We start from the raw sequence: 12,851 nt of genomic DNA on the forward strand, positions 1-12,851 counted from the left end.
CCAGCCCCAGGCCCCCAGCTCTAGGTGAGGGTTGGGGTGCTGCTTGGCCAGGCTCCCCTGCCAGGGCTGGGAAGCCGAGTCGAGTCCTGTTATCTCGGTCGGGTTCACATGATTAATTTTCCAGCCCTAGATCTGCTGTCTGACTCTAGCCTGGGAGCCCGGGGGAAGGTTTGGGGGCTGGGAACCTGGGGGCCATTGGCCATCTCCTTGCCTTTTGGGCTTTTTTCCCTGTGGGAGCAGGCCTTCCCCTGTGGGACAGACTGCCTGGAGGGATGGTGTGGGGCAGGCTGGGACAGGCAGAGGGGCTTCTGCATCTGTTGATTGGGGCTGGATGTGGTGGTGCCTTCCTCCTCTGTGGCTTCTTGGAGCCTTCCCTTCCCAGCCTTCCCCTTCCAATAGGGTGCGGCTTGGAGCTCTGAGCCCCTACCCCTGCCCCAGTTGGGTGGGCTAACCCAGAGGGCGCCAGTGCGGGAGGTGTGGGGTGGAATAGGTTGAATGGGCCACAAGTGAGATGGAGGCGGTATGGGGAGAACTTCCCACTGTACCCCCAGGAGCCTGCAGACCAGCCCCACTTGAGCTGTGGGGGCCAGAGGGGCCCTGCCCTGTGCAGTGCTGCGGGCGCTCCACCCCTTGCTGTCCCCACTCCCACAGGGACTACAGTGCCAGGCTCTCCTGCCTCTGGGCCTGTGCTGTTTCTTGCTGGGTTCTTCGGGTCAGTGACATGGCCTCCCAGCTCGCATCACTCACGCTGCACATCTTCGCAGGGAGCATAGAGCTGTGTGGTTTGCAGACCTAGCTGCTGTCTCTCCTGATTTATCCTGCCAGGCCTGTGCCTAGAGCCTTTCTTGATTGGTGACATGTCCATTTCGTAAGGCTCAGAGATCCCGTGGGGTGGGGCAGGGGGTGTGCCTTCCATGGCTGTGGAAGCAAAGTGCAGGTGGGCTGGCCGCATCCCGTGTGGGGAACCCCAACCTGCTGTCTCCTCCAGGTGCCCCCCAAGCCTGCACTCTGGGCGCTCCTGCTGGCGCTGCTGGGGACGGCGCCAAGCCGCGCCCAGTCCCCCGCCTGCAGCGTCCCGGACGTGCTCCGCCACTATCGCGCCATCATCTTCGAGGATCTGCAGGCCGCCAAGAGGTGGGGCGGGGCGGGGGCCGAAAGGACCAGGCCAGGCTCCAGACACTTTCATTTCATACAGAAAAACCTGACTCGACCCGGGGGCTTGGGACGGCGGCGACGGCCTGGGGCCTCCTGCGGCGCCCAGAAGGTACGGAGGAGGCTCCCCTGCCCGTGCTCGCCGGCCGGCTCCTCTCAGTCTTCCCCCACCCCGCCTTCCTCCCTTCCCTCCCCAGGAGCACAGTATCCTCCTGTCCATCTCGTCCCTGGGTCGGACTCTGCGCAGGGCGGTGGCCGGGGGCCGCCGCGGGGCCCTGGAGAGAGCGGCTTGGACTGTGGCTGTGCGCACCGAGGCGGCGATGCGGCGCCACTGCAGGACGCTGCGCCAGGTGTGCGCGCACCTCCCCCAACCCCACGGGGCCGCCGCGCGTCCCGGGGCTCCACGGGCTTAGGTTGGGGTCGGGCTGGGCGTCGCCTCCTTCCTGGACCGGGCTGGGCGCGGGGGCCGTGCGCACTCGCTGACCGCCCTGTCCCCGACAGCGGAGCCGGCGGCCCGAGATGCGCCGTGCCCGGCGTCGCGGCGGCCGGAGGCGGCTCCTGCTGCGCGCCCTGGACGCCGTCGCCACCTGCTGGGAGAAGCTCTTCGCGCTGCGCGCCGCGGCCTCCGGGGGCTCCTAGCGCGGCCCGGCCCGGCCCGGCCCTGCCTCCAGCGAGCGCCCCGTGCGGGAGAAGCAGCGGGGCCGCGGCAGATCCTGGAGACGCGCCTCGTTTTGCCCTAACCTGTTGGCGACCTCGGCCCCTCGCTAGACGCAGCCCGCGTGCCCCGGAGGGCCCGGGACTTGGGGAGAGCGCGCCCGGCCGCCGCTGGGTCTCGGAAGAGGCGCGCCCTCCCCACGCCGAAAGCCTCAATAAACGGAGCTGGCGCCGCGGGTCCCGCACTCCCTTTGCGTGCCTCTCTGGGCCTGGGACCGCCCGGGTCTGCGCCTCGACGCGGGGAGCGGTGGAGGGGAACGCGGGACCGGCACTTCCCGTCGCACCGGGACGGGGCGGAGCCGCCGTTCCCAGCCTCGGGCAGCAGAGGGCGGGCGCGGGACGCTGGGTGCGCGCTCCGGCTCGCTGCGCTGCTCGCGGCTGGGCGGAGGGCAGATCGGGGGACTCCTGGGGCCCCTAAAACGTCACGTATCCGTCCTGCTCCGCTTTGGACCGGGGCAGGGGGTGGAAATTGAGGGGAGGGGAAGGCTGGACTTGGTGAATTCGGAGCAAAACAACCGGATAAAGGAAACGGGCGCGAAGGGAAGCGGGAGCTGCGGGCCCTGGCTGTGAGCTTGGCCAGGCTGTTTCCTGCTGCCGCAGGAGGGGTGGCCACGGCCTGGGCTCAGAGACTGCCCAGCCCCCTCTGCAGGACTGGCCAGGCTGGCCGGGGATCTGCTTTCTGGCCCCTGGAACCCTCCGTTTGCTGGGGGACTGACCCCAGGTTCCCCCATCTGATGCACAGATCTGAAAGAAGAAACCTCCTAAGCTGACCCTGACCCAGCCCCACACTCTGTGTTAATGCGTTTAGCTGTGCAACAGAGCTACTGTTTTCTGTTTTACAGATGGGGAAACTGAAGCTCCGGGAGGTTGTGAGACCCGCCCCAGATCACACAGCCGGCAGTGTTAGAGCTGGTCTTAGACCCAGGCCTAGGGTCCCCTGCTTGGAGGCTGGGGAGCCAAGCTTCCCGGACTTCAGAGCCTTGGACTCTGAAGCACTTCTGACAGAGTCCCTGGCCAAGCACCCAGCAAGTGTTGCCAGGCCTAGTTCTGCCGTGCCTGCTCCGTGGGGGCCAGCATAGGCAAGTGTAGGAGGGATGACGGGGGAGAGGCAGGGTGCAGGAGCCCCGGCTGGAGCCAGAGCACTTTACAGAGGCGCGTGGATGTCTTTGGTGAAGGAGGATGTTAGAGTGGGGATCTAGAAAGACCCCCGTGGCTTGTATGGAGGGCTGGTGAGGATGAAGGGGTGAGGACAGGTCCAGGCTGCCCAGGGTCCTGGCTGGAGTACCTGTGTGGTCTCTGGGGAGCACTGCAGAGGGAGCGGGTCTGTTTGAGGTCCCCGAGGGAGCTGCAGCAGCACGGACATGGCTGGGCTCAGCTGGGCATGCTGGGGTGTGGAACATAAGGTATAGAGAGCAGAGCATGTCTGGGAAGCAGCCGAGTTGGGGCCTGAAGAGAGAGTCCAGGAGTCTGGGCTGGGCTCAGGGACAGAATGGGGACCGGCCCTCCATGAAGGCTCCCACTCTCTTGTTTCCCCAAGGGCAGCTGGCTTCTTGCACTCGGACCTACTCCAACCCCTGGGCCATGGGGAGAGCACTCCTCTCCTGTCCTAGGACCCATGCGTGGCCTCCTGGGCCGTTCCACGGTACTGCCCACCCACAGTGCTCCCTTCCTGCTGTTCAGAGCAATCGGAGGCTGGGGATGTGGGTGGGCAACAGAAACAGCTCCCTGAACCCCAACTGAGAAAGGTTCAAACAAGCCACAGCCTCCTGGGGGCAGGAGGAGGAACAGATGCCTCAGACTTCTGGGGACACATGTCCATGACTAGTCCTGGACCTTGGCCACAAGGATGTGTTAGAAGCCCCTGCATCCTGGCCCCCGGCCCCTCCCCTTCATGCAGGATGGGACCAGGTGGGCTTTGGGCTTCTAGGACAGAGTTCACTGGTCCAGGGTGGGGACATCCCAACTAGACTAGGTCTGGGGGCGTGTGGAGCTGCATGAAGTGGCTCAGAGCTACCGAGAGCCATGAAGACCAGGAGAGATGCCGCAGGTGCCTGCCAAGATCCAAGCGGTTCGGGTCCTCTTTGGACTCAGCACTGGGACCTGTGGATACTTCCCATGGCTCCCGTGTAGCTCCATGAGGACAGGAGCACGTCTTCACCTTGACACGCCAGCACCTGGCCCAGGTACCACATGAGCTGCTCAAGAGATGTTTGTTGACTGGAACTGACCAGAACCAACCCAGAGATGGAAAGAGACACAGTGGCCCCACGGCCGATAGGGGCAGAGCCGTTGGCCACGGGGCCACTGAGGGCAGATCCCACGGACTGGCCCTGTATATCTATAGACCCACTGCTGATGCCTTCCCTGCAGGGGTCTCCGGGGAGGTGACCTGGGCCTGATTCTTTGTAAAATACTGTTGCTGGGTTGAGGCTGCACACAGTACCGTCCTGACCCACCCTCCTGTCTCCTCCTGGCTCCTCCAGGGAGGTGGGGGCCGTGCCAGGGTGACAGATGGGCCTGCAGGGCATGGCTTTGGTTGTGCAACTTCCCACAGCCCAGGAGCCAGGCCCCTCCATGTGCAGCGCTGGGAGGAGGGGGCCCAGCAGGCTTTGAAGGGGGCCGGGCTTCCCAGGCCTCCCCAGACTGGGAGCCTTTGAAAGAACATCTGGAACTCGGGCAGCTGGCTAACTAGCCTCTGGATTTGCAAAACCAAGTTAATCCTGACTTTGCTTCTTGTGTGTTCCCCAGCCCTGCCCCCGAGCTCCTCTCTCGCCCCACCCCACCTCCACCTCTGCAGGGGTGGGGGCTGCAGCCTCTCGTGGTCTCCCGAAGCACCTTGCCCCCCCGGAGTTTTGCTGAGCTGGGCTGAGTTGAGCGGAGGGAGGTGGTGGGAAGGATGGCTGTTGCCTGTGTCCCTGCCATGCCGGGGCCCGGGGAGAGGACGGGACAGACTATCCCAGCATGGCTGGAGATGTCTGGGCAGCCATGTGAGTGGTCCCGGGCGGAAGCAGCTGCAAAGACCTGGGAGGTGCCTGGCCTTTGCAGGCCCTGAGCCCTGCAGGTGTGCAGGGAGCCCCCCACCCCCCGCTCCAGCTGTGGCTGACTCGGAAACAAGTCCCCCCAACTCCAGGAAACACATACTCACTGGTGGGGATGCCAGGTGCTGGGCCCATTGTCTCTGCCAGTGCCTTCAGGACCTCAGGGGAGGCCCAGCGACAGCCCCCATCCTGCCCCCTCCCCAGGAAAAGACCCAGCTTTGTAAACACAGAAGCAACCATCGCTCCCTCCCCCCCCACCGCCCCCCCCCCCCCCGTTAAAATCCCAGAAGAACCAGCAGGAGGTCGCACCTGCTGGGGGACGTGAGTCCTTGTTTTGGGGGAAATGAGGTCAGGCCTGGGGGGGCAGCAGAGCTGCGGCTGGGGAGGTGGGTGCCCTGGGGCTGGACACGGGTTCCTGGGTCCGGCCTCGCCGGGTCGGGAGGTCCCGTCACGGGCCTCCTCGCAGCCTCCCCGCCCGCCCGATTGTGACAGCTGCGGTCAGGGGAAGAGGCGGCCAGGGCTCCCCGCCAGGTGAGCAGGCCCCGTCCTTGGGCCGCCCCTGGCGCCCCCTGCCCGGCGTAAGGCCAGGGGTCCGGACTGCGGCCCGAGATAAGCGCCGCGCCCGCCGCGGCTTCCTGCACTTCCAGCGCCTCCGCGGCGCGGCTTCCTGTTTTCTCCAGCGGGCGGGCGGGGTCGTGGGGGATGGGGCGGGGGTCGTGGGAGACGGGGTGGGGTAGTGGGGGATGGGGCGGGTCTTGGGAGACGGGACGGGTGGGGGGACGGGTCATGGGGGATGGGGCGGGGTGGGGGGGACGGGAGGGGAGTCGTGGGGGAGGAAAGAGGGGTCATGGGGGACAGAGCGGGGGTCCTGAGAGACGGGGCAGGGTCGTGGAGGGGGGAATGGGATAGGGGTCGTGGGAGAGGGAGTGGGGTCGGGGAGGATGGGGTGGTGTCCCGAGGAACAGAAGTTGGGGAAGCCGGAGGAGTCTCAACAAGAAAGAGCCTGGCAGGGCGCGGTGGCTGAAGGCCTGTAATCCCAGCACTTTGGGAGGCCAAGGCGGGCAGATCAGGAGTTCGGGACCAGCCTGACCAACATGGTGAAACACTGTCTCTACTAAAAATACAAAAATGAGCCAGGTGTGGTGGTGTGCGCCTGTAATCCCAGCTACTCTGGAGGCTGAGGCAGCAGAATTGCTGGAATCTGGGAGGTGGAGGTCGTAGTGAGCCGAGATCACGCCACTGCACTCCAGCCTGAGCAACAGAGCAAAACTCTGTCTCAAAAAATAAAGGTAAAAATAATAATAATGAACCTGGGTTTCCCCGTGGTCCCTTTCTGCATGGCTGGCGCTGGCTCCTAGGGCTCCCTCCCGGGCCTGGGACGGAAGTGGTGGGTGGGCTGGATGGAAGGTTGATCCAGTCCCTGTAGAGCCTTAGTTTTTTTGGGGGGGTCTGTTTGGGATTGGAGGTTTGCAGCTCTGGAACCCCCTTTCCGGGGCAGCTGGTTCTAGCATGTGGGTTCAAGGTACTTAACCTATTGTTCATATTTTGTTATTACAGATAGGCATTTTTGTAATTTTAATAAAAACACAATTACACAAAACATCGTACACAAATGTTGATAGCAACATTATTCGCGATACCCGAAAAGTAAAAGCCGTCAGTGTCCATCAGTTGCTGAATAGAATGTGCTGTATCCTCGCATGGATATACAAGGAGGGAATGTTACTCAGCCACAAAAGGAATGCGGCACTGACACAGGCCACAACGCGAGCGAACCTCAAAAGTGTGCAGGGCGAGCCACGCCCGACACAAAAGGCCACAAGTGTACAGTGTATCATCCCACGTATAAGGAACGTCCAGGCCAGGCGCCGCAAAGCCACAGAGACCAAAAGCAGTTCAGTGTTCATCGGGGCAGGGGTAGGAAAGAATAGGGAGTAATGGGTTTCTCCTGAGGGTGGCCAAAAGCCCTAAAATTACAGCTGGGCGTGGGGGTGCACACCTGCCGTTCCCGTGAGGCAGGGATCACTGCTGTGAATAGCCACTGCAATGCAGCAGCCTGGGCAAAATAGCAAGACCCCGTCTCTAAAAAAAAAAAAAAAAATAGAGGCCAGGTGTGGTAGCTCATGTCTGTGAGTCCAGCGCTCTGGGAGGCCAGGTGTTCAAGACTAGCCTGGGAAACATGGGGGTCTACAGCAAAGCGACAAGGAGCAGAGCTCCGAGCTAGAGCATTGACTGCAGCAGCCAGAACGCTCTCGAATTAGATAGTGGAGGCGGTTTACAGCCCGTGAATGTAGCAGAATCACTCCAAAGTTTGCAGAATGTAAGTGGAGTGGTCGGGTGTGTCCTGCTGCGTGGTGGGGCTCAGGTCCCCACACACGTGCCCTCCTTGCTGTCCTAGCAGGACCTTGCTGGGGTCAAGTATGCTCTTCGTCTGGTGTGTGGCTGGGTGTCTGTGTGTCTGTTGTTGTTCCCAAGGGTGTGCAAAGTGATGACCATATCTGCTGGGGACAGGGGTGCACCATACCTGTCCTCAGCCCCCATTTTCTCTGACTCTGTGCCTGGGCAACCTGCTGTGCAGAGTTCAACCCCTCACTCAGGGTACTCTAGGGACAAGCTGGGTCCTGGGCATGGAAGGTGGGAGGGGAGCTGTGGCCAGTGCCAGGCAGGGCTGCTAGGACTTCCCGCCAGAAGCTAAGGCCTGACTCAGCAGGAGGGGTGGAGACTTCCCTCGGACCCTCAGGGAAGAAGACAGATGGGGCCAGCAGGGGGAGGGCTGCGCAGCTGGTGCCAGGGCTGGAGCACCCAGGCCCTGTGGTGGTGGTCCTGCCTAGGAGGGCTGTTCAGCCCTTGGCGGGTAGAGGGGAGATTCCCAGGCCGGGCCTGGAAGAGGCTCCTGTAAGGAGACCCTGCCCACCGCGGGCGAGGAGCTGCTATTGGAACCAGGTGCCCTCAGTGGAAGCCCCTTTCATGTCCCCTTCTGATCCTCCTGGGCATTTCCAGCTCTGGGCTGGGACGTGCTTCAGCTTGGGCCCTCCACCCTGGCACTTGGGGCAGGGGCATCTCACAAGTACCCACTCTGCCCCCTCCTCGCACGGACCATGAAGCTGTGTTGCCACCCAAGGCAACTTCCAAGCTCTCCACCCCATTGGCCTGGAGGTGGGTGCAGTGGGGCTGAGGAGTCCAGAATAGGGGACGCGTGCTGGCCGTGAGGCCGCCACTGTGGTCTCCCCAGGCTGTTTGTCTGCCGGTCGGGCACACTTCTGTGTTTGTGTCTGTGGGTGTTGCTGGGGTGGGCGTGGCTGGGGAGATGCCCAGCCCAGCCCAACACTGGAGGCTGGCGGGGACTGGGGGCTGTTCACATGAATTTAGGCAGCAGGACAGGCTGGGTCTGCTCTCTTTCCTGGTCCGGGGGGTGCGGTGGGGGAAGGCGGGTGATCTCATGCCTGGGTCAGCCACTTGTGGACTCTGGCTGCAGGGTCACCCTCTGGCTGAGGTCCCCATCTGTGCTGAGGCTGTTCCCATGGAAGGGGGTGCGCCTTGGACCTGCTGAGCCCAGGGCTCCGGGGGTGGGCCAGGGCAGGAGTCGGGGGCCATGAGAGCTGGGTGTGGCTTGCACACTCTTCCTTGGTGGTGAGCGTTCATCTCCTGGTGACAGCCCAGGAAGAGTCTGCATTGGTGCCTCAGAGATGCCCCCGGAAGACAGCTGTGGCTGGACGGGGCCGCCCTGGTGTGTGTCCCTTTGGGTCTCACCTTCTCTGCCTCCCTGCCGTGTGCCGGCAGACATGGGCCATGGCCTTGGTGTCCTGTGGGCTGTGCCGGTGCCTGTGCTGCCTCTACCTCTGAGCGTCTCCTACCCGCTTCAGCAAGTCTGTTTCTGTCCCCTCTGCATACCTCTGTCCCTTTGTCTTTGAGTTCTGTGTGCTCTGCTGCCAATGGGCTGGGGAAGGGGTCCCAGGTGCAGCCCCCTACTGGGGGCCCATATGAGGGATGGCGCTCATGCTGATTAATACAGAGCCCTGCTCGAGGGTCCCTGTAAAATACCCCATCCCACCTCCCCACACACACACTCGGGCAGCAGGCCCACCTGCATGCACACAAGCCCATGCCCACCCCGCCCAGGCTGGCTGCACATCCACATGCCACACACGCCGCCACCTGCATGAGGGCCACACGGAGTCCCACTCACACACAGCAGAATCACGCAGGCATGCAGCACACTCTGAGGTGTGCGTTCCCTCTGCACCGGGAGGCTGAGCCGTGAGCGACTTTTCACACCAGGGCCGTCAAGGCTCAGCTCCCCACTGACTCCCCACCTATGCAGATGGGGTGCTGGGGCAGGACAGGCCCTTCCCCCAGGAGGGAGACACATGCTCCTCCTCTTGGCTGATACCTGCCAGGCCCTAGGGAGTGTGTGTGTTCACTTCTGGGGGTGATTGCTCCAACCTTCCCTGAACACGTGGGCTCGAGGTCAGGAGGACCAAGAGGTCAGCATGGAAAGAGGGCGTCCCTCCCTGGGGGCTAGTATGATACAGCTCCAGGGTTGGGGCCCTGCTCCCTTGTTCGTGGACCTGGTCTCTGCGCAGAACTGGAAGAACTGGACAGGTCACCCCCTGGGGGAGCGCTGTGGGTGTCATGGTGCTGCCCTCCCTGGCGGGGGGTGAGAGCAGCTGATGGCGACCCCTGCAATCTGTCTGCATGTGGGCTGCCAACCTGCCAGTCTCCCTCAGGAAGGGTGCCATACTAGGCAGTCCTTGGGCATGGAAGGTGTAAGGTGAAGGCAAGGGCGATGAGACCCTGACCTCCAATAGGCTTGAGTTAAAATGGGGGTGGAACCGGGAGGGCTGGAGGGAGTGTGGACCCCACGCCTGCCACCCATGCTCTGTGGGATGTGTCCTGGAAGGAGGGAGGAGTGCTGTAGGGTTCAAGCTGGGAGTCAGGCTCCCTGGGGGAGATTAGGAGGGAAGGGGTGTGCAGGGCTATTTGGGAAACTGCTCTTCCCTCCCTGCAAACACCACAGATGTCCGTGTGCAGAGGAAAGGCTGGAGGCTTTATTGTGGCCTCTCCACCAGGGTCCCGGCCCCTGGCTCCTGTGCAGCAAGCAAACATCCCTATTCCTCACGTTTCAAAAGCCTTTGCCACAGTGATGCTTCTGATCACTGAAACTTCTTGGAAGAAAAGTTTAAGAGTTTAAAAATTAAATATATTGTATTAGGTGTATTTTTTAAAAGGGCAAAGTAAAAAATATTAATATAATCTGGTTGTAGAAAATACACTGCAAGAAAAAGAATAGGCGATTCAAAGATGCAACCCTGGCAACAGGTCCTCGGCCTCCAGGAAAAGCCCCGGGACAGTGGGAACTCCAGGCACCCTCGCAGGGCCCCCCGAGGGCAGGTGGCGCAGAAGCCCAGGAAGGTGGCCTGGGGGTGGAACGGGCACAAGGCCGAGCATCCCCGGCTCCTAGGGGGGCCGCGACACGCGTGGAGAGAGCAGGGCGGGCAGCGACGCGGCCGGGTCACTTGCGGGGGGTGCGGGAGGAAGCGCTGCAGGGACGCGCGCGGCCTAGCCCGAGATGCACGCGCTGTAGTAGACGGCGCTGCTGGCGTCCGACAGCGCGGAGATCAGGCTGCTCTCCTCGGGGCAGGACATGGCGCGCGGGCCCAGCTTGGCCAGCGCCACGTGGTACGGGAGCCCGGGGGCGTCGGGCCGAGTCCGGCTGCAGTTGAGGTACTGGTCGAACTCGGTGAGGTCCACGTCGGCCCACAGGTCGGCCGCGGGCCCCAGCGGCTCGGCGCTCTCCAGCGGCGGGGCCTCGGGCGGCGGCGACAGCGGGCCGGGGAATGGGCCGGGCGCGCCCAGGGCGCCGTAGTACAGGCCGGCGAGCGGCGCCGCGGGGGGCGCGGTCCTGAGCGCCTCGGCCAGGGGGGCCCCGTAGCAGCCGCCGGGGTCCCGGGACAGCTCGGCGGGCGCGTAGGGCGCGCGGAAGGCCCGCAGCGCGCAGTCCTCGGGCGCCGCGGGCGGCGGGAAGAAGGCAGCCTCGCCGGGCTCCAGGCCGTCCAGGGGCGAGCGCTCGGGCGTGGGCAGCCCCAGGCCGTCGAGCTCGGCGCCCAGCGCGGGCAGCTCGCGGAAGGCGCGAGCCGAGCTGGGCGCCGCGGGGAAGGGCTCGGGCGGCTGCGGCGGCGCCAACCCCGGGAGCAGGAGGCCGGGCTCCAGCCGCCGGGCCTTGCGCGCCTGCTTCTTGCGGCGCGGCCGGTACTTGTAGTTCGGGTGGTCGCGCAGGTGCTGCACGCGCAGCCGCTCGGCTTCCTCCACGAAGGGCCGTTTCTCCGCCGCGTTGAGCTCCTTCCACGCTTTGCCTGCGGGCCGAGGGCGCCGGTGAGTGCCCGGCCGTCCGGCGGGTCCCCGGATCGCTGCCCCGCCCGGCCCGAACCCCGCGCCCCCTCCCGCGGGCCGAGCCCCGCTCCCGGCGCCCGCTGCCCCCGCTCCCGCCCCGCCGCTCACCCAGCATCTTGCTGAGCACCGCGTTGTGCAGGTCGGGGTTCTGCTGCGCCAGCCGCTTGCGCTCGTCCTTCGCCCACACCATGAAGGCGTTCATGGGCCGCCGGATGCGCGACTCGTCGGCCGCCTGGCGTTCCCCGCGTCCAGCCGGGCTGAGGCCATAGCGCCCCGGCTCGGGGCTGCGCGGCGGGCTGCGCGGCGGGCTGGGCGGCGAGGCGGGCGCGGCGGGCGCGGCGGGCGCGGCGGGGGTGGCGGCGAGGCCGCGCGGGTCAGCGGCGGCCCCGCGTCCCGGGGCCCATGCACAGTCGCGGCGGGCGGGCGGGTCGTCCTGTGCGCCGTAGCCGGGCGGCGATCTCTGCATTCCAGCTGGGCGCGGCCTGGGCGGAACGGAGCGCGGGAGCGCGGCGGGCACTGCGGAGCCGGGCGCGAGGGCGAGGGCGGTGGGGACGGTGGGGACGGCGGTGGCCTTGGCCGGGCGGGCGCCCAGATATAGCGGCTTGGGGCCAATCGGCGGCGGGGCGGGCGGGCCGGGGCGGGGCGGGGCCGCCCCCTCCCCGGGGGCCCCCTTTCTTCTCGCGCCGGGAGGGATTCCGCTGAGGCCTCCCCCGCGCAGAGCCCCGCGCCCCTTCTCAGAAGGAGAGACCCCCGGGTGGGAAAGGGCTGCCATGTGGGCCGGCGCTGTCAGACTGTCGGAGCCCAGCTGCCACCCACCCACGGAGCTGGACCCCCGGGCAGTCACGGGGCGGGCGGCAGTGTCCCGCTCTGCGCGTTCCCCGCAACACCCCCCATCTGCGCCGTCCCCCGCACCCCCGTAGGAGGTTCCACTGCGGGGAGAGGGCCCTTTTTCACTCCAAGTTCTTGGGCGGCTGCTTCCCAGAGCCGCTAAGTCTTCCTGGAGTGCAGCAGCTTTGGAGAAGGCCCCGTCTTGGGGAAGCCTCTGACTACCCAGGGGCGTTCCTGCTCCCCACTCCGCACCCACGTGCAACTGTCAGCCCCAGGGACTCTGAATGCCCTCAAGGGACAAGGTGGTCTTCGTGTTTCTGTCCCCACTCTGAAGCCAACTCTGGCACAAGGCAAAGCTGACACAGGCTGGGAGAGAGCAGATGGCCTGGAGGAGCCGGCAGAGCGAAGGCAGAGCAGGGGTGCAGAGCTCCCGGCCTCCTCCCTGCCCCCCCAGGGCCCTTGGGGAGGGGGCTGGGACGCGCAGGGGCCACTGGCTCCCCTGCCCAGCCCAGGCCACCGATGCAGCAAGAGGGTGTGAGGCTGGGCAGCTGCAAGGAGTTGGGTCCTTCCTGCTGGCCCCTCCCTGGCCCCTCTGACCTGGGGGCGGGGGTTCCAGAGGAGCATCCAGCTTCCTGAATTTTCACTGTCCCCTTTCTACCCCATCAGGACCGTATCTGGGCTCCAGAGCTGAGGGTCTGGAGATCCTCGGCTCCCACTGCCAAGCATGGT

The 12,851-nt window shown here is 65.0% G+C and overlaps 1 protein-coding gene and 1 pseudogene across 1 annotated transcript; one reads left to right on the top strand and one right to left on the bottom strand.

Moving 5' to 3' along the window:
• Window positions 1-857: 857 nt before the first annotated feature.
• Window positions 858-2,339, top strand: LOC105708822 (collagen alpha-1(I) chain-like; annotated as a pseudogene).
• A 7,329-nt stretch (window positions 2,340-9,668) lies between these two features.
• Window positions 9,669-11,862, bottom strand: SOX18 (SRY-box transcription factor 18). Its single transcript, XM_021672501.2, has 2 exons — window positions 11,403-11,862; window positions 9,669-11,257 (listed from the first exon to the last, which is right to left on the bottom strand). The coding sequence occupies exons 1-2, from the start codon at window positions 11,758-11,760 to the stop codon at window positions 10,464-10,466; spliced, it is 1,152 nt and encodes a 383-aa protein (XP_021528176.2). The 5' UTR covers window positions 11,761-11,862; the 3' UTR covers window positions 9,669-10,463.
• Between the last annotated feature and the right edge of the window lie 989 nt (window positions 11,863-12,851).

The sequence above is a fragment of the Aotus nancymaae genome, unplaced genomic scaffold (assembly GCF_030222135.1).
Source record: "Aotus nancymaae isolate 86718 unplaced genomic scaffold, 86718_ANA_hifiasm-v0.15.2.pri h1tg000029l, whole genome shotgun sequence".
Taxonomy (NCBI): Eukaryota; Metazoa; Chordata; class Mammalia; order Primates; family Aotidae; genus Aotus; species Aotus nancymaae.

Excerpts from the sequence above, each read along its gene's own strand:
- SOX18 (XM_021672501.2), bottom strand. The coding sequence starts at position 11,760 with ATGCAGAGATCGCCGCCCGGCTACGGCGCACAGGACGACCCGCCCGCC. Across the intron at positions 11,258-11,402 it reads GGTGCTCAGCAAGATGCTGG|GCAAAGCGTGGAAGGAGCTC; the intron begins GTGAGCGGCGGG and ends CTCGGCCCGCAG.